We start from the raw sequence: 21557 nt of genomic DNA, 5'->3' as shown, positions 1-21557 counted from the left end.
CTGATCAATTCCCAAATTCCATGGAATGCTCTAGGTGTCAATAAGCCAAACTCTGATTTGGGGGACAATCAGAAAGCCAAAAGAGGGGAAACTGGGGACACACGGAATTCCTGCAATCCATTTAGCAAAGCCACAGCTTCAAGCACATCCTTAATTGTCTATAGATCAAAGGACTGATAGGAGACCCGTATTAAGAAGGTCAGATTGTATGGGATGGGATGGAGATGAATAGGTATTGGGTGTATTCAGAAAGAGGCACTGCTGGCTCATCAGTGGGCTGTGTTGGAGGATAGTCTCTGATCAAGTAGATGGCAACACTCATGCCTATAGTACGTTGTAATGTGAACACATACAGTTGTTCACACAGTGTTGCAGGCGTAAGACATACACATGTACAGCTGCCCCACCTTCATTCACCTGGAGCTTACGGTGTCCTCAGCCATATCTTATGATCATATGAAGCTCTGTAGACAATGTACAATGCAGTTGTGTAATTTCAGTACCGGGCCATGCAGAGTGATTTTAAAGAAGAGTGGTTGTTACCCTCTCCCTCCACTCACCTACCTCAATAGACTGAAGTCCAATCCTGCTTCTATTGAAGTCAATAGCAAAACTCTCAGGGGCTACCAAACAAGTAGGGTCAAGCCACAGGAGAATCCAGAGATCCCTGTCACTAGAGCACATTTCTAAGCAGCATTGGCTTGCCAAGAAAAATAGTCTCATTTAACTTTGCCTACTTTCCCCTTATCCTGTGCTAGATGATACTATTAATTTAGTAAACTCCCTGATAAAGAAACATGACTACAGCTACAAAATGCATTGTCTGTGTAAGGCACAAGTTGCAATACAGTTCTTAATAAACTGGCTTTGCTTCATAGCTCAGATCAGCTGTGAGTTTATCATACATACAGAAACCTATCCTGTCTTGGCTAGGGAATAAGCACATCGTATTTATTCATTTCATGAATGCAAAAAAGTTTATTAGCATAAAAAATACATGTCCAGTAATCAACATTAAAACTGTTTCTCAGCATCATGTGTGCTCTCATTACAGATCCAGCATTTGTTTATCAGCTTTAGTTTATGAAGAAACCATAAATTTTATGTAAACAGTCACAAGATGAAACTTGCAGACAAAGCATCTCAGGTATCAATTGCACATGTGAAGAGTTAAGTAACAGAACCAGTTACAGTAATATAGAAGTGGTCAGTGAAGCATTATACGTTTGGATAAAACACTCTAGAAGAGGAAAACGTAGTAGAAACTTTTGGAACAAGGGAAGTAAGTAAAAAAACAAACATTTTTTCAAAGTATAGCTGAGGGGATTAATATAATGCTGAAGAATTTCCCTTAATGCTTGTATAATCCAACTAATCTAAAGAGTGTTATACATAATGATGTAATTATCTGGCTCCATGTAAGCTTTGGGTAGTTAAATCTGTTTTAATAGTATTAAAAATTGTGATATACACACACACACACACACACAACACTGAATGGAAAGAAAAATGAATGTTAAACTCAGGTCTAACATTTCTAGCTGCCTTTTTGATAGAATTTTAGATAGAGGTAGACGTCTAATATTAGTGGTCAAGCTATTCTAGCAAGAGCCTTCGGTGTGTTGTCAAGTTTTTACTTTTGAAGCCATGTTGAAGTGGCTTCACAAACAGAGGAAAATCTTTCAAAAAGCCAGCCAGAAGACCTGTGGTGCTGATGGGAGTAATTTAATAAAATCCCTTTTTACTTATTAATTAAAAAAAATGAAGAGTGGAGTATCTGTTCAGACCACTGTAAGGGACACCACTGCTTAAGCACTACAGCTCATGCATTTGTTTTAGCAGAAAAGTGGAAGTAAGTTTGTTCATTGCCTATGCTTATTTAACACAAACTGGACCATGGTTGCTCATCTGCTGAAGACTAGTCTAAATAAGACTGTAGGGTACCACGGCGGCGAATGTCACATGTCCAGCAATGGAAACCACCTCCCAAGGAATTGGCATGGCGAATATTCACTTTAATTGTAGAAATGCCTGTAAGTGAAAAATATCCATTGGAGAACGTAAGAAGAAAAGAAAAAAGTGACATGTTAGGCACTGGTTAGAATTGTAAACAATGCTCAGAGGTTGCACACAGCTGCACGTCTCATACGAAATATTTCATACCCATTTGTTAAGAATTCCTCTGTTCAGTACTGACTCAACTCCTAGCCAAAGTACAGAAAGCAAGGAACATAGTCTGTTTATTCCAGCCACACCCTCAGGCATATACAGTGCTGGGAGCTGAGACATTGTGTTATAATGTCCTGGTCAAAAAACAAAAAATCAGCCTTTGTTGTAGGAACGTGAAGAATCAGAAAAGCCAGTATACATTTAGGGCTGTTTTCTACCAGTGTCTCAGCATGAGCAATTGGAGTTTAGTAGATACAGAATATGCTCTTTTAAAATAGCGACTTCCTAAAAATCTGATATTCAAAATGTGCTCAGAGCTTACAACACATTTCCTTGGTCCACCTCAAGAGAAAGAGGCAGTTAAACTCATTTCCTGGGAACAAGTCAAGCTTCATTTCATCCCTCATGTCTGAGGAATGGTTCTGCACACACAAAACACCAAAGGGCAGACTGGGATCAGAGAACAGAAAACTTCTACAGTGTGCACCAGGGACTCCATTAGCTCATGAGTGTGCAGCACTCTGGAGTACTGGCTGCTCAGAAGAGCCAGTTAGATTGGTTTTTTTCACTGCACCGCTATAAAGTGACTATTCGCGAGTTTGTGAACTGGAAATTATTTGTTCTGAGTCCAGCAACTCAGTCAGTGAAGCTCAAGTCTGAAGGATGTATCCTTGACTGGCATCAAAAGAGCTTTACATTTTCAAAGAACTATACAGTAACTCCTCACTTAATGTCGTCCCAGTTAATGTTGTTACGTCACTGATCTACTAGAGAACATACTCATTATAAGCAAACATCGCGCAACTTTAAATGTTGTTTGACTGTGGGGTCTCGGAACCAGAGTGGGCCAGCAGTCCACCTATCAGCTCCCCTTCACCGTCCCCCAATGCTTCCTGCCCACCAGCAGTCTCACGGATCGGCAACTCCCCCCTACCTCCCTTTGCCTCCCGCCTGCAGCAATCAGCTGTTTCCTATTAAGTATCAGGGGGTAGCCATGTTAGTCTGTATCCGCAAAAACAACAAGGTAAGGTGGGTAAAAAAACCTTTCCTGATTCTCATACTGAGTCCTGCTCATATGATCTTTGCTAGCATAATTTCATATACTAGCAAAGTGGCCAGCATATTCCTTGGCCCACACCGCTTCCAGCAGCTCCCATTGGCCTGAAGCAGCGAACCGTGGCCACTGGGAGCCGCGATTGGCCAGATCTGCGGATGTGGCAGATACACAAACCGGCCCGGCCTGCCAGGGGTTTTTCCTACACAACTGGGGTCCCAAGTTTGGGAAACACTAGTCTAGACAATACTTAAGTCCTGCCATGAGCGCAGGGGACTGGACTAGATGACCTCTCGAGGTCTCTTCCAGTCCTATGATTCCATGATTACTTGGCCAACCATCTTCTCATAAGCATAGAATGTGTCTCCAGTGCCTAGCGCTAAGATTTAAGTTTCTGCATACCCTTTTTCTAACGTGACTGAAGTACTTGGATTCATTGAATCCATCTCTTCTCTGGTAGAGAATTTTCACAGGCTGTTCCCCATCCCCTTCCTAATATGAAGTATGCAATAAAATTCTTGTAGGTAATCAGTTAGAGTTCTCCTCTCTTCCACATGCCAGAAGTTGGAGGAAGGAACTTTGCCCTGCCAAAGTGTTATTCCCAGAAACTGTCACTCCTGTAAAAACAGCAAGGAGTCCGGGGACTAGCAGATTTATTTGGGCATAAACTTTCGTGGGTAAAAAACCTCACTTCTTCAGATGTGACAGCTAACGGAGCTGAAATACCTTTGTCAATTATTCTCAGGTTGTCTGAAAAGAATTCAAAGTATACAGAACATTTCAAACTAAAACTCTAAAATTTTTAATGGAGTTTGGCTAGAAAGGATACATAAGGCTATCGAAATGCATTAGTGTCAGTTGCGTGCTCATGTTTTTTACAAAAATCTCTTTAAACCATATTCATGTAAGTAAGTGGTGTACCATAAGTAATTAAAATGACTAGTTCTAACTCGTTAATTCAGCAGTTGAGAGAGTTCTTTTAAAGGTTCAGTGCCTGTTAAGAGTGCAGCCTTCATTCATAGGTACAAACATAACTGACATCTTAAGATAATCCATTTCAACCTTAGTGTATTAACAAAAATCAAGACATACCTAGATTTTCAAACATCTTCTGAATTGGAATCTCATTGGCATCCACCATCACTCGTTTTTCATCCAGCATTAAGACGTTCATGGAGAGCCATTTTGAAGACATCCATAATGGGTGGTCTAAAAGCATTAAAATGGTTCTCTCAATACTGCAGTTATACATTTTGTATCATTTTTGGCTCACACACTGAAAACCAATGTCTCTTTAAAAAGAAGCAGCGGCAGAGTGAACTCAACATACCATCCGGGATAAGTGGCAATGGAGGAGAAATCACTGTCCAGCCTGCTTTCTTGAAGAATTCAGTCTGAAAGATATTCAATTTAAACACTCAGTATTTTATCACTGCCTCCCCCAAGCTCTGTGCATTTTGTCCAGGCTTTGTCATAGCACACTCTCCCTCACCCCACTTTACCAAGCCACAACCTTCTCCTCATTCAAGTTCCCTCTACACATCCACTTTTCATGTAATCACAATTACGAATTCTTTCAAAGTTTCATCACTAAAGTACCAGCATTCATTTTTTTGGATTTTGCATACTACAGATACGTAGTTTGAGAGAAGAGATTTCATGTAAAAACAATTAGGTCCCACAGATTAAAATGGATTAATGAACAGTGAATAGTATTTCATTGCATATTTTTAGTAGTGTTTCTTTTGTGTGTTACTGCACAAAGGACTAGTTATATCAATGAGACTTATATTTAAGGACATGGAATATTGTAGAAGAATATACTGCTATTCTTCCTATGAATCATGCTCCACAGAAAACATGGAGCAGGAATAAATTGGTTCCTGGTGCAGCTTATTTAACACACAGCACCAGTCTATGGGCATCCTAGGGAATAGTTTATTTTTACTACATAATATTTACTCTAACTACACAATGCCTTCCCAAAACAAATGGGACAATTTGGCTAAAGAAAACTCCTGAGACTGACGGATATTTATCAGTCCAGGACACAGAACGGTGCATGCTGGAGGGTGCTTTGACAGGATCTCCATGCTAAAAAGGAGCTCTGCTCCTGTACTACATGGGACTGTGTTATACCATCGATATACTCAGCAGAGTTTTCAGAAACAAAGGACAGACATTCCCAGCAAGTGTACTTACATAAACTGACCAAGTAGCACTGCCTCCTCTTGTGGTCAGAATTATGAGTAAAAAAATCCTGCTCCTTCACCTTCCAATCTTTGGGTGCACATTCATCTCTAGTACACAGGCTTGGCAGTTTAAGCTGCAGGAGACTTTGGGGGCAGGGGGGGAGGGGGCTTCATATATTGGCAACACATCCTTGTTGTTACTGAGTTTACAGAAGCATTCTACATTGTAACTCTTTGGGATAGGGGCAGTCTTATCTTTGTTATGTGCCTATACAGTACCTGGCACAATGGAGTTCTGACTGCAGTCCCCAGGTACTAAGCACATTACAAATATGCATGTTATTAAACTGAACTGTGGCCTCCTTCCCTCTAGACCTTGCACTGGTTAGAGTATTAACCTCCAATCCCATAACAAAGTATGTGCTGGGTTTCTACATTTGTTCTGGCTCTTTCCCTTCCAAGTATTTCTCAGAGTTATTTCACAGCTGAATGGGGAAGAGGTTTCTGAGCTGTCTTCCTGCTGGTACAGCTTCAGTAACAGTTGACACACAAGAGGGCTTTTAGAATAAATACAAAGAAAAACTACTCAGCTGAAGAGCTAAGGGGTCCTTAGTCTCACTCTCTCTGGACCCAGAAGATGACACAAGTAACATGCAAATACTACAGAAGTAGAATAGCTATTTTATATATTTGCCTTGAGATTCCATGCTGCCTGAGATGCAAGGGGCCACTTTCATATATTTACAGTCTGCCCACATAATAAAAGGGTGACGTTACATGTATCCCACATGTCCTTTCTAATGGGGGAAGGAGGAGCGGTGCAGGGAGTGAGGAGCTGAACCGGATCATTTTTGTTGTGCTCAGAGGTGGAGTTCCAATGGCAGAGCCAATCAGAATTCAGATTTAAAAGACAAACTTCACAGCCACCCAATCACTATGTAAATCCCTGCTCTCAGATTGACTGAGGGCCTCGAGCAGCTAGAGCACAAGAATTTACATGACTGAAGAAGAACCACACAGTTATGAATCAGCAATTGCACAGCAGCCATTTACTCCAGGCAAGCTGACTGCAATCTAGTTTTGTTTCTTTTCCTCCCCCACACTCTGTTACTGTCTTACCTGGTGGCACGGACGATCTGGGTTGGACAGCACAAGACCAGGCCCAATGATGTTAAGCGTGGCATCAATGTGCATAGGATTAGGATCTTTAAAGGACAAAGTATGAACTCTATATTCTGGTGCAAGATGTCTCCGCATCCACTCAATGCCTGAATTGTTAGTAACCTGGAAATGTGACCGATTGTAGATTTAGCTTTATAAGGTACAACATACTGAACACTTGGTCTTGCTTAATTAAAAAATGCTAATTATTTAATATAGTTATAAAAACAGTTTGTGCGCTCACTAACAACCTATCGTGTCAGCTACGCTGTGTTCTCATCTTGCACGTCAGACATCAGGTCTATGTAGGATAACTTTCACTGTCAACTATACTGATTTACATTTAGAGAAATTCAGTAACTAAAATATCGAGAAATTATAGGAAGCAGACTGTCTACCTGGCTTCTCTGCACAAAAATATCTCTTCCAGCTCTAATGAAGTCAGCAGCATCAAAGCATGGCTCAAATTCAGTTGTCACAAATTTTCCCTGAGCAGCCAGTTTATGTCGGTCTTGTACGGAGTGGATGGGGTAATCCTGGTTGCAAGAGAGAAAAAGCATACATAACAAATTTAGCCTGGTTGAATTACTAGTGGGAAAGCTTTGATGCTATAAGTATGTTAGAGTTCAGAAAATAGCTGCGTTTATATTGATATCTGGCATGTTCCTTGAAGTTAATGTGGTTTTCTTGTTTTTGGCATGAAAACAAAGTAAGCAGGAGTGAAGCTCATTGGCATACAGGTTTAAGTAGCTGGGGTAATCAGCAGCCTATCAAGTGCATTCAGGAACAGGTGGTGCTTTAAATCAAGAAATACAGTCAGTTGTGTATAAGAAATGGACTGCCCTTGACGGTGGTTCTCTCTGGACTGACATTACCCAACTTTGGCATAGGATGTGGCTCAGTTAACAAAAAGCTCTTGTGTAACTGCCAGCGTAACAAATTGTTGCACACACTGTGCGAGTAAATACCTTGCAGGCTTAAAAGTCTAACGAAGCTGCACTTTGTGCTTTTGTCACATTTTAGAATGGAGATGCCACAACCCCCCAGCCCCAAACACACAGTACTTTAACCTAGAAGGTCAGACCTTCCAAGATTTTTATAACACTTATAGCATCAAAGAGATATGGTACAATTTAAAACTAATGATGTGAAACTACCCAGAGTGGGAGTCAAAGGGCCAATGCCTTTGCTGAAAGACAGAATATACCGCAAGAAACAAAAGAAGTGGAATAAATATGCCTTGAAATATGCTGTAAGGGCTGTCTAACCCTGCTCTGGCAGGCCACCAGCACTGAGAAAGCTCCACCCCACAACCATACCTACTACAATGAGGCATAAGGTAAAAGATTTCTCTTCTGTAGTCAGCTCCAGAATATTCAGGGCTTTAAATAACTACCAACACTGTGAGAGCCAGTATGTAAAACTGACTAGAAATTGGCCTTGGTGGGGTTTAAGTAGAAAGAGTCATTGCAGCACTTTGAAGGAAAGCAGCTGCACTCTACATTAGCTGGTGCCTCTGCTTTTTAATCTTTAAAGCAATTTATAAATCTTCACAACATCTCTGCAAGGTAGGGGTTATGTTGTCCTCTTTTTACAGATGAGCAAATCTCATAACCATTTGGCCTCTATCCCTCAACACTACAGGAAGAAAGTCACAATTGGAAGATGAGGCCACTCAAAATACCTCAGGCTCATTTAAAAAAATAAAAAAAGACAGCTGTAGCAACATGCCTTCAATGGTCTTTTCTTACTAATGATTTAGAGAGTTATAGCCATTAATCAAATCTGCTAATACGGACACTTTCCACTGACTACTGCAGTTACAATACAGCAGAAAAGGAGGGCTTAATTACATCCTAAATTAAGACAGAATCCCTGGAGTGTGAGATTTAAGTCATTATACAAAACTCAAAAAGCAAATTATTTCAAAAGTACCAACCAATTTCTTCAGCAAAGACTATTTCAATAAGCTTTTTAATTTTGAACATCTTTCACCTTAATGAACAGAGAAGGGGCCAAAGAGTATTTTCTCTTATTGAAGACAATGGATTATTTTAGCTGTTAAGTGTTAAGGGCAAGGCCTGGTTCTTTACTTATATCATGCCATATTGCTGTGATTTCAATCAGGTCTGCTGATTTTAGAAGTCTAGATTACTTTTCACCACTTACGCTGTTTTTTACATTTCTCTCCCTTTGGATAATAAAAATACACTGGTTCATTTATTTAGCTATAATCACTGTCAGTTTCACCTCTAGTTCTCACTTAGGGCAGCTCTTGCTACGGAGTTTGGGCTAGGAACACTGCATGAGAACGTTTAAGCCCCATTTCAGCCCCACCAAACCTCCGCGCACCTCTCCCCCCCAAACCAACACTGATTTCTTTTTATTTCAACATTAAAAGAAATATGTTAATAAAGTTTCCCAAACCTAAACTGGAGGCTGAAACTAGCCCATAGAAAATTCCGTGAAAACATCCCCTGATGTTCTGAAGACAAGGTGAGTGTGATACCTGGTAATAGAGTTCATCAGCCATTGTGGGTTTGGGTGCAGTCGTCCACTTGGCACCCCGGTGGAAGTAGTCTTTGATGACTGGCCTGTATGCTCTGTATTCAAAGAAACGAGCACGCCAAGCCATTGGTGCTTCAATAATTTCATTTCCAACTACCAACAAGATGTCTCTTGGCATGGCAGCATACATACCTACAAGAAAAGAAAACACACATTAGAACTGATTAGGCTATTTGGACAGTTATTCCAGCCTAGGGATGCATGACTACAATTAAGACAATCACTACACTCTTGAATGAACTCACACAGGAAAATGATAAAAAAGACTGTGGATGAACACTTTTCACAAAGCGACCACTCTCTGTCTGACCTATTAGTCCTCATACTCAAAGGAAACTGGCACAACACTTTCAAAAGACAAGCCTGGAGCTTAAAGTCATAACTTTGCTGGACACTAAAATCATGGACTGAACAGAGACAATGGATTTATGGTTTATTACAACAATCTGCAACCCACCAACCCCCTCTTTTTGTCATATGACTGCAAAGGTGTTAATGGGCCACTCTACCTTGAATGATCCCTTAGAATACGTGCTAAATACTTACGCTAAACAATCCTTTCCCAGACCTGAAGCAGAGCTCTGTGTGGCTTGAAAGCATGTCTCTCCTCAACAGAAGTTGGTTGGATAAAAGATATTACCTTATTGCTCTGGGAATGACACAACTACACTGCATGCTACAAGCAAGAATGTCTATCATTTGAAAAATGACAAGATCGTTTTAAAATTTTTTTAAACACTTTTTAAAAAATTGACTGTTACCACACCTAAAATTACTAGAATTGAAAGATTAGAGTAACATTTCTCGAAAGATTAGAGTAACATTTCTCTAATCTTTCAGTGTGTTCACTTTCTCCATTGGATGACACTGTGGGCCGTCATTTTTTACTGTTGCCCTTATCTGTGTGGGCTTTCAAACAGCCACAAAGAATTTTTTTTTAAAAACTGTAAAAATTGGAAGGGCAACTCCTGATTATTTTTCCCCGGGGATCTCTCAAAAGCCTGCTAGCCCATCCCACAGTAAAATGGAAAGGATCTACCTCCTTGGACTAGGTACCCAACAGATACATTGTAAGTACCTCAGCTAGGGAATGCTATTTACCTGTAGACTCAAAGTCAGGTGTTTTATATTTGACTGACCAGTCAATTGGCTCAGGCCTCTTGACAATTACTCCCTCCATTTTCAGAATATTGCACATTTCCTCAATTTCAGCAATAGCCTTTTTTAAGTGATCTCTGGGGAAGCTCTGTCCTCCAAACTTCTGATAGAATTCCCAGTTCTTTTCATATGTGTTGGCCTGAAAATAAAAGATGACAGAGAAGTGACCATAATAACGCAGCGATATTTGGTTATACTTTATACCAGGGGTGGACAAAGTTTTTTGGCCTGTTGCAAATCTGTATGAAGGCTGGGTAGGAAAGGCTGTGCCCCCTCAAAACAGCCTGGTCTCCGCCTCCTATCCGACCCCTCCCACTTCCTGCCCCCCAACTGCCCCCCTCAGAACCCCCAACCCATCCAATGCCCCCCTCAGCTCTTGTCCCCTAATCACCCCCTCCTGGGACCCCCCGCCTCTAACTGCCCCCGAGACCCCACCCCTTATCCAACCCCTCCTGCTCCCAGTCCCCTGACTGTCCCTGGGGACCCCTTATCCAACCCCCTGGCTCCTTTACCATGCCACTCAAAGCAGCATGTCTGGCAGCCACGTTGCCCAGCCAGAGCCAGACACGCTGCTTGGCAGGAGCGCGCATGGCTGCAGGGGAGGGGCGCAGTGGGAGAGGCACCAGGGACGAGCTCCTGGCCAGGGAGGCTAAAGGTCCAGGCAGGACAGTCCTGTAGGCTGGATGTGGCCCGCGGGCCATATAGTTTGCCCACCTCTGCTTTATACGGTGCAGTTCATGGTGGTATGTACACATTACTGTTCTTGTGAAAGGTTTCTCAACCTTGTTCCTCTATCGACTCCATATTTGCCAACTTGTATCCCTCATCTGTGCCTCAAAATGCTTTGCAGCTATTTCTGCAATACTCCAGAGGAGGCATAGAAATAATTGTCAATGGTTTACAGGACCCTCAAGCATCTAGGGACTCGAGACAAGGGAGTAGGAGAAGGCTCATGATTGCAGATAATGCCACTAGGGCAAGCGTTGGCAGCGCTTAATATGTGTAATATTTTAAATACTATTTGCGTGTACAACTGACGTGGTTTGTGCATCTATGTTCTATGGCCTGCCATTTGCACATGTCACTTCTTGAAAAGCATATGTGCTTCAGTGAAGACCACTTTTTGGCAATCTGCTTCTGAATGGTCCGTGAGGTGCGCGGCTCAGCCAACAGTTACATCTGTGTCTGGAGTTAAATTTCAGTAGTACATATTGAGAAGGTTCAGACATCCAGAAGATAAATAGCTCCAACACCAGTTACAGTCTGCATGTACCAGCTGCTGCCAAGATTGAGAGATCTACAAATAGCAGAAAGAGACTTGAGAATAAGAGCGGCCTGGAATGTGACAAGAGTACAAATTTCTTCACAACCTGCAAGTTCAGCGTTTATCTTTCAGAGAGAATTTTCAAGCTATTTCATCCGTTCATCTTACAGCTCTTTATACAGGATGTGTCCACTCCATATGACCTTATTACTTGTCACCATAAAAGGAGACCAGTAACCTAAGTAGAGAAATACTTCCCTCTACTCAGAAAACGTTCCCCTTAGAGTGACCTCCAGAGCCAGCGCTAGGCATAAGCAGACTAAGCAATTACTTCAGGCCGAAGCAGCTCAAGGGATTCACTACTTGCTTTTTATTATAAGAACTTGACCGTTTGGGGGGGGGGGGCGCGGAAATATTCCTGCTTAGAGCCCCCAGTGAGCTAGCACCGCACTGGCCGACCTCACTGGTTGTCCTGACTAAAGCCCGATACCAAAGAATAACTCCATCTGTGTGTTATGGCAATCTGAGTTCAGTCATGACACTTTCATCCACACCATCTGTTACCATTTTTCATTTTACAAACATCTCTCAACCACATCTGAAATTGAAGATTCTCTCAGAGGAGCAGCATTAACACAGCACCAAAACTGAGAGTTTTGAAAAAATATTCACTCCACTGAAAGAAATAACATAGTGCCGGGGTTCACTTTTCTTTCACATATGCAAACACTTGTGTCTGCTACAGACACGGGCCCTCTGTACATGTGCAAAAACCAAAGAACTGGTTTGAAAAGCTGCAGTGGCAGTTGCGTCTGAACAAAGATTTGACCCCTATGTGAGTGCAAAATGAAGTGACTAAGAGCAGACATCTTTCTAAAATGCTTTTTTATTATTACTGAATATTTATTCTCCAGCATTGCCCAAATGCCCATGCCAAGACAGGGGCCTCATTATGCTAGACACTGTGCAAAACACACAAGACATGCAACTTCACCCTGAAGGGTTTACAGTTTAAGGCGGCCCAACATACAAACAGTCAGAGGGGAAATGCCAGTGGTACAGGTTTTGTTACTTGTTCAACTGACTTACTGTGCTCCCCTGTACCCTGTTCACCCCACAGAAATTTTTACTTTAAATTTTCTTTTATTCCATTCAGCCACTCCATCTCAGTCTCTCACTTCAATACTGTCATAGACTAGTTCTGTTGATGTCGGGGATTCCGAAAGCATCCTGAGGGCTGATAGTTGGCTCCTCCAGTGGGGCAGAAGGGGATTTATGCCCATACTTTGGGGAAAGAAAAAACTGTTCTGGAGGGGGAAGAAGCAGAAGGTTAATTCACTTCCACTTGTCAGACCCAGATTAAGGCAGACACTATAGCCATGTGCCTGGAGCCCCTGAGCCTGTCATGATTTTGAAGTCTCAGCTTTAATTTTAGAAGGATTATGTTTCATGACGGTGAAGAAAAGCTAGAAAACATGACCAGAGGATCACTGGTGCAGTGGTGTCTGCCTCAGTCTGCAGACAGCCTGAAACAACAGCAATGAGGGGTGTGAACTGCCCTATTGCTCTAACAAGGCTATTAACTCTGAAACCCACTGCTTGGAGAGGACTCTGCCTATGCAGTAAGGGACTGTATGTGTGGGGCCCTCACAGCTGCCAATCTGTTGTGGCTCTTCTGGAGAGGTCACGCAGAGACGAGTAGGTGGGAGCTGAGACCTCCCTCCTTTGCAAGAGGCTCCAGCTCCCCTGCACACAGGGAACAATGTTCATGGGATACAGGAGCCCCAATCTACCTGAACAGGAGTGACGGTGAGCCCTCCTCAACAGTCCCCACTACTGCCTCCCCAAAGAAGCAGCAAGGCCACAGTGGGTGATGTACAGCCTTGAGATGGGCTGTGACCACACTGCAGGGAATAGGCAATGGTGCCCACTGGAGGCTTGCCAGACTGACTTTAGCCAAGAACGCTCTGCCTGCCTACTTACTCCTGCAATGGACCTATGGCAGTGAAGGAAAAATCCAGCCACTCACAAGGAAGTTTTAAAATTGTATGTGTCCAAACACACCACTCAGTTCCCGGGTAGGGAAGGGACAGAGGCCTCTGCAGGGCCACTCTGCCCACTATTTCAAGCAGCTCCTCTTGCTTCCTTTTGTGAGCAAAGCTATTTTCTTTTCCAAGCAAGGTCTGGGTAATCTGATCACCTCTCAGACTTTACCAGCTGTTCAGAAGACACGTGTTGATCATGTGAAGTGCTCAGCATTCCAATGGAATCCAGTTCAGTTAAGACACGTTTGTCATACAGGATACATGCAAGTTATTTCCAGAGCCACCAAGAATATATCTGGGCACAATAAAGGCGAGCTCTTTGCCCCTTTTCCCCTGCTATACATTCGGTCTCACTCTGTTTCCTTCTCTCTCCTTCCCTTGCCAAGAAATAACAGAACAGATCTATGATCGTGGATCACCACACTGATAGCATAATCTGGTTGCAAAACTGGCTTAACCAGCCTAGGAAAGATCACCCTAGTGTAAAGATGATCCCACACACACCATCCCCGCTCTCAGCATAGCTGGGGGAAAGGGTGCATGGCAGGGATGTCCCTATACCACAGGGACTTTGGGCTGAGATTTCAGTCTCCTATGAAAACTTAGAGCAGTCTGAGGGCTGCTCTGATTGCACAGGGAGAACAGCCAGCAGGGCAGCACCAGAATCAGAGACGAGCGAAGAGCTTTAGACAGTCTTTGCACACCACCCCAACTTGTGCTCTGTGTGTTCTGTTGCACCTGAGAAATTGACCAAGAGTTTTTAGAATGTTTAGGTGCACTTTGCACACTTCTGCATAGTCCTCTGCCTTCTCCCAAAGCTGGCCACAACACTGAGTCCTCTGATACCATCAGGAAGTGCCCGTTCTAGGGATGTGTGATCAGGGCAGCTGTCGTGGGCGCCAGCTTTCAGAGGATGCCATCACACACCACTGTGCTTCTTCTCCCTCTGCTCTGATTGGCCAGCCATTTTTTCCTCAGCTTTGATTGGCCAGCTTCCCCTCTTCCTTCCTTCTTCCTCCTCCACTGATTGGCCAGCTGAGTGTGGGTTTTGGGAGGCAGAGTGGGTTGGCTCACCCACTAGGTAGCGGGGGCCCACAAACAAGGAAAATGGTTTCAAGTTGCAGTGGGGGAGGTTTAGTTGGATATTAGGAAAAACTTTTTCACTAGGAGGGTGGTGAAGCACTGGAATGGGTTACCTAGGGAGGTGGTGGAATCTCCTTCCATAGAGGCTTGACAAAGCCCTGGCTGGGATGATTTAGTTGGGAACTGGTCCTGCTCTGAGCAAGGGGTTGGACTAGATGCCCTCCTGAAGTCCCTTCCAACCCTGATATTCTGTGATTCTAAATACATTTTCACAGGCAGGACAATCTCAATAACCGTATCAGAGGAACTTGAATAGCTTCCGCCTCCTGAGCTCCTCTGCATCTTCCCTCTTTCACACTCACCCTGGTACTGACAAAGAGTTCACTATTGGACAGAACACATCCCATGAAGTTTTGAATCTTATCCTTCCTGGGAGACTGCGGCCATCTTAAGCACACAGGACTCAGGATTCTGCCTTCCATCAGCAGCCTTGCCTGTTTAAATTTCCCTTCCCTGCTACCAAGTTTGAAATGCGAGAGTAATACTTATGCTAACCATATTGCAAGACAGGTGACAGACATGCAGATGAAGCAGCTATACCTTATTTGTTCTGGCTACCTACATATAAACTAGGATACTTCAGTAGAGCCTGAAAGAGTCACTGCTATAATGTTAAAAAAGTTCCTTATTGTAGCTTACCAAAACTCTATTAAACTGCCCTACATTTTCTTCACACAGTCAGAACTTGTTTAAAGAGAAGCTCTAGCCTTTCTAAGCATCTTGCTCCTACCAGATTTAGTGCTGTCAGAGCCAACATTTGACATCACTTCCTGTGTAGTGAACTGTGGTTTCTAAATGTGGTATTGTGAGTTCACTAATGAATCCAGCTGGATACATTTATATTTACTTACTTACCTGAGGAGCAATAAACGGGGAAGTACATTACTGGTGAAAGTCTATTTTAAAATATTCATATTGAGTAAAAAAAAGGAATATAATTTACTATGTATACATCAAATACGTAACTAGATATGAAAGGTAATGTTTTCCAGTTACATGTTCAATTAGTAAAAAGACTGTTGAGAGAGAGGCATTCCATAAAGAGGAAAGAAATTCATGTCAAAATAATGCAGAAGCTTGTTAATGCAATATTTTACGATTAGCACAAAGTGAAATCTTTCTTCTCCACTTAATAAAAATATATCAGAGAGCTGTAACAAGGCCTCTTTACTAAGAATTCATTATTTTCACAAAACAAAATATTTACTAGCATATGCTGAAGTACAAAATACTTGTATAGTTCAAATATTAGTTTAAAACTGAATTACCACCCACCACCACATTCAGGATGTGAGGGTTGTTGTTTTTTTAAGTTCATAAAGGATCTCCCTGTCATTAGTGTGAACTAGCAAATCTGTCATATTACACTTCTAACCCTGTCCCAAATGTGGCACTGATGCTTATGGAGATCCTTCCACATGCTTTATACCACCCAGATGTTCATTCAGTGCCAACGCTAATTATATTCATCTCAGATATGTAGTGGTACCATGCTTCTATTCATTCTTTCCTCCTTCTTATGCCATGCACATCATTTACAGATTACAGCCAAAAGCCTGGGGTGTGAGTGCCAAAAGCAAGCCTCACAAATTGCAATAGGATACAGTGACTGCAGCCATGGTTTACTGCACAACTATTTCAAATAAGGAGTTTGCATGAATATTTGAGACACAATATATCATTAGCTGAACTGGAGTGAGGAAAGAGAACCTACAGAAGCAAAATACATGTGCGTAAATGTGTCTTACTTGGAGTTCTGTATTTGATCACTACACGTGTTCCAGATATTCTTTTAGTTTTTCCAAGTGGCTTATAAGCCCCACTGTCTTCCCTTTGCAGAGTAGTCTTATTACACTATACTGTAAATTTATTGAAGGTTGCAGTGTTATGAAAGTTGCCTATGTTCTATGAGGGCTTGTTTAAATACACAGAACTATGAGGCTTTTCAGACTATCAGGCCAATGAATGCTTCCAACAACATGCAGTAGGTATGTCTGCACTTCCTCCAGAGAATTTAGTACTTTAACCAAAAACGTGAAATTTTTTGAGTTAAGGGTGCAATTCTATACTTGACATACCTCACTGTGCTATAGATATTGCAGCTGACACAGGGAGCAAACTGTTAACTAAAACTAAATGCTCAAGCAGACACTAGAACTGGGTTAAATAGTAACAATAGCATGTATTTTAATATTAACCAGCCTTAGAAAGACAGTCGTTTTAATGACGTTAAGGGGATTTGTCAAGTGATGAGAGGATAGAATTTTGCCCATAATATCAGAAGTCAGCAACAAAACTTTTCTTCTTGCCCTTTTTCTTTTACATTATAAATAGCACATTTGGATTTCCTTCTTTTCCTGGAAGACTGGTAATCTTTTGGAGGGCCAGAAATGGGATATTGAAGCTGAAGAGCTGGAAGCTGCTGCTCTCCATGGATGAAATCCAAGCCCCACTCAAGCCAATGGCAACATTTCCATTAACCAAATCAGTGGTGCCAGGGTTTTACCCCAAGCGTCTACATGATAGGAGACAGGGGCAGTGAATGAATCTTTTGTTTGGAGGTGGGGGAGGAGCATTCTTTTCAGTTCTACTGAAGCCTGAAGATCTAATCTCAACTCCATTTCTGAAAGATTAAAAACCTTTTCATTCCACTTTTAGAATAAGTGAGCAGAAATCCTGTAAGAAATTTGGCATCTGCAGTAGTTTAATTCCTCTTTTAAAAACATTTCAGTTCATTTGTAATTAATGGAAGATTTTAAACATGTATACCAAAAAATAAGTTGAAATAAAGCACCTGAAAACAGAACTAAATTTGAGAGCCAGAGGTTGGATCAGGTTCATTCTGAATCCTTAACTCAAAATACACTTGGGAAACAGATGTTTCCATACATTGTTGGATCTATTGTCTGGGACTTCCAGTGATGAGCTTTCTATTCAAATAAAACAATCCTCCTAACTTGCAGCTAGAACTTTATACTCTGTCTCAAAGCCCAGAGTGTCAGTGGCCAGATTGGCTATGACTATAAGCCATGCACTCAGCCAGCAGGAGCAGAAGACAGATGCACCTGCCCAAAAGAATCTTCTTCCTCTATGCTTTCATCTGGCCTAATTTATACTGCAGAAACTGCCTTACTAATTCTACTAGTGAGTATGTCAGAACAGAAATAGGATCAAAACCCAAACCTATACAGCCACAATCCTGAAAAATACTGAACTTTTATGCATGCAATTCTGGATGCTGCCTGAATCCTTATCACACGGCTGTTTTGAAGACAGTACATACAACTCCAGTATGATGCCCTGACTAGTCCAGCATCAGGAAGTAAATGAGAACCTAATTACACTGGGTTATGGTAACAAGCAAGTGGTAATACAGGTGTTTATTCTTAGCACACGCCTTTGGCCAAAGAGCAAATGAGGGTCATCGGTAGAAAAGAAAAAGGTAGCTTTCGAACTTTCTACAACCTTAGTTCGTTTCCAGACTCTGCACAAGAGACTTGAATAATGCGCATAATAATCAAGCTAATAACTCACAATTTTTATCAACTCTAGAATTTGAGTTAAAAAGTGTAGTTGTTCTAGTAGCAACACTTTGATTAAACATTGATATTAAGGAATTTTGAACTCTGCTTTTAAAATTTATTTTTGTAAATTCTGTATGTACTCATGTACCTGCAAACTAAAAGAAATTTTATATGTAAAAAGGCATTTTGTTTTTTTTTCCAATATAAGAATTTTACCTTAACCTCCACAGAAAAAGGAGGGACACAGGCATTTTCAGCTCTCCCCACAATTACTTCCTCCAGGGGGTCCCATTCATTGTATGAGCAGACAGGGCAGTCCTCTGGAACAGGGGCAGTGACCTTATTATCATCAACAGCACAGGAATTCTGGGAGGCAGCAGCTGCCTGGGTGCTCTGGAAAGTTCGCTGCACCCATCCTGTAAAGGATCTTCCAAGCTTAAAGGGGGAGGGGAAAAAAAATCAGCTCTAACACACAACTCTATCACAAAAAGAAGAGGAGAATTAAGTACCCAGTGTATTTTACAGAATATTTTCAGTGTACCATGCTTTACCCAAAAGGCTTTTTAATTACAGCTACTCCACTGTAATCTTAAAGGACATTTCACCTTTAAAGAAAAATACACCTATGTTAGACAATGGTTAACTGTTTAATGGTCAAGCTTCAACAGTTACAGCTAATTTGGTTCATAAAGGCAGGAATAGGACCGATGAATGGGGCAAAGTTACCTTTGCAACAGCTGCTATAGTGCCTATTTCACTAATTCAGATTGTGTGTGCACTGCAGAACTGGGGATGACTGGGAATGTAAACTACTGGGATTTGGGCACAATACAAATAAGGCTTTTCAAAGCTGCAAGTGAAATTGTAGCAAAGTAAGCCTATTTCATTAATTGTGTTAGTGCCACATCAAAACGTGTACTATTGTAGCTAGAAAACAGAAAACAAAATTTATAACCTGAAAAACTAGCTCCCCACCCTCCAAAGATTTACATAGAAATCTCAGTCACATTCGCCTGGACCCTGCATACTAAAATGCAGCTAGCACTAATACCTGGCTCTCCTAGATTCCGCTGCCTCCCCCCTACACTCACAGTGCTGCTCTAAGCAATCCCCTAGCCACCGAAACCCCATTAGTTATACTAGTCCCCTGAATGGATTCCCAGAGCCCCAGCTGTTCACTTACCAGCTGCTGGGAAACACTAGCCAGCCCGTCAGACTATTCCTGTCACAGCAAACATACCAAGTGTGGCAGAGCCTGCGGGAGGCTGCTAACATTCACACATACCCCATTACAGGGTTGGGGGTCTGGGCGGCTGCTGGATCTGCACAGCCCCTCCCCCCTCCCAGCCCAAGGCACCTTGCAGGGTGGGAATTGGGCTCCCAGCTCCACTGGGCGACAGGGTCATTGCCTTGCTACGGGTTAAGCCAGGCTGCTCCAGACCAGGTTAGCTCAGCGTAAGGCTCTGGTCCAGGGGGTCTTCTCTCCCTAACCCGAGTAGCTTGGCCCTCGCAGGCAGCGAACGGAAAGAGGGCTCTCTGCTCAAGGACCGGGAGACCCAGTGATAACCAGGGGGGCTCTGCCTGGCTTCCTCCCAGCCAGAGGGATGTGGCTGGTCTAAGAACCATGAACTGACTGGGTTCAAGGGGAGCGCTCACTGCTCCTACTACGTGTACCACACTAACACCCCCAACAGCCCACCCGGTGCCCAGAGCCCCCTTCTGCAGCCCCAATAGCCCCAGAATGGCTCTGTCACCCCTAGTGCATCCTTCTGCACCTCCAGAGTCCCCAAAGTTCCCCCTTCTGCACCACCAATAACCCTCAGAGTGCCCCAGTAACCCCCAGTGCCCCCTTCTGCACCCCAGTAACCCCCAGTGCCCCCTTCTGCACCCCAATAACCCCAGAATGGCTGTCACCCCAGTGCATCCTTCTGCACCTCCACCAGAGTCCCCAAAGTTCCCCCTTCTGCACCACCAATAACCCTCAGAGTGCCCCAGTAACCCCCAGTGCCCCTTCTGCACCCCAATAACCCCACAGTGCCCCCCAATAACCCCCAGTTTCCCCTTATGCACCCCAATAACCACCTGAGCACCCCCAGAGCATCCCCAGTGCCCCCTTCTGCACCCCAATAACTCCGAGTGTCCCAGTAACCACCAGAGTGCCCCCTTCTGCACCCCAATAACCCCAGAACACCCCAGTGCCCCCTTCTGCACCCCAATAACCCTCAGAGCTCCCCCAGTAACCTGTAGAGACCCCTTCTGCACCCCACCACAGCCCCCAAAGTGCCCCTTCTGCACGCCAATAACCACCTGAGCACCCCAGTAACCCCCAGTGCCCTCTTCACCTCAATAACCCCAGAGCACCCCAAGTAAACCCTAGTGCCCCCTTCTTCACCCCCAATAACCTCCATCTATCTCTAGGGCAGTGCCCCCATAGCACCCAGTCTGCACACACAGCCCACCCAGGGAGCCGCCTCTGCATCCCCCGCTCACACCCTGCACCGCAGCAGGGGCGGGTTCGGTACCCACCTGGGACCCGATGTAATGCGCCGCCTCGGCCCCCCTGCTCCCTCCGCGCAGGCACCGCACTCGCAGCATCGCTCCGGAGCTGGCAGCAGCAACTAGCCCAGCCCTTGCGCAGCACCCGGCTAAGAACAGAGCCGCTCCCCGCGGCCTTTATATCGGCTCCCTCAGCCCCCCGCCTCCCGCTCCCTCCCTATTGGCTGCCGCAGGGCCGGCGGGCAAAGCGGCTACCGGCTCCTTTCTTTGTGCAGCCGGGCTGCAGAGGGGGAGCAAAATTAACCGGGGAGAGGAGGGTGCAGAAGAGGCCGTTCCAACCTTCCCTGCCAGTCCCAGTGCACATCTCTTTAGCCCAAGCAGAAACAACACCCTCTCCCTAGTCCCTAGGGTTTCGGGTGCTTGGTGCTGTCCCAAGATGGAAGGCAGCCCCTGTGATCAATGTTATTCAATCCCTGTTGTTGCTCTGGATGGTATCTTCCCCACAGTTTGATTGACAATACATAGCTTTGTTTCACTTCAACTAGTATGTCCTGGCCAAATATTTTGATGGAGGGAGGAGTTCGGGAAGAGGAGGAACCTCTGGTCTCTTGCAACGCTGCTCTTTGCAATTTCATACACTTTCCATAAGTTTCTCATTCTAGTCTCTACCTGATCAACTAATACCAGTGCTCTTAGTTAGAGCTGTCATGGATAATAGAGGATTCTGAGATTTCAAATATATTTGTTTTTGTTCTAATTAGGAGCAAACCCCCGAAAGTCTGA

At 43.5% G+C, this 21557-nt stretch overlaps 1 protein-coding gene across 1 annotated transcript; it reads right to left on the bottom strand.

Moving 5' to 3' along the window:
- Positions 1–1729: 1729 nt before the first annotated feature.
- On the bottom strand, positions 1730–20934 carry GATM (glycine amidinotransferase). Its single transcript, XM_050966654.1, has 9 exons — positions 20805–20934; positions 18495–18713; positions 10246–10441; positions 9086–9276; positions 6975–7112; positions 6535–6699; positions 4554–4617; positions 4316–4432; positions 1730–2031 (listed from the first exon to the last, which is right to left on the bottom strand). The coding sequence occupies exons 1-9, from the start codon at positions 20871–20873 to the stop codon at positions 1919–1921; spliced, it is 1272 nt and encodes a 423-aa protein (XP_050822611.1). The 5' UTR covers positions 20874–20934; the 3' UTR covers positions 1730–1918.
- Positions 20935–21557: the final 623 nt, after the last annotated feature.

The sequence above is a fragment of the Gopherus flavomarginatus genome, chromosome 9 (assembly GCF_025201925.1).
Source record: "Gopherus flavomarginatus isolate rGopFla2 chromosome 9, rGopFla2.mat.asm, whole genome shotgun sequence".
Lineage (NCBI taxonomy): Eukaryota > Metazoa > Chordata > Testudines > Testudinidae > Gopherus > Gopherus flavomarginatus.
This window is presented reverse-complemented; position numbering and strand designations above follow the sequence as displayed.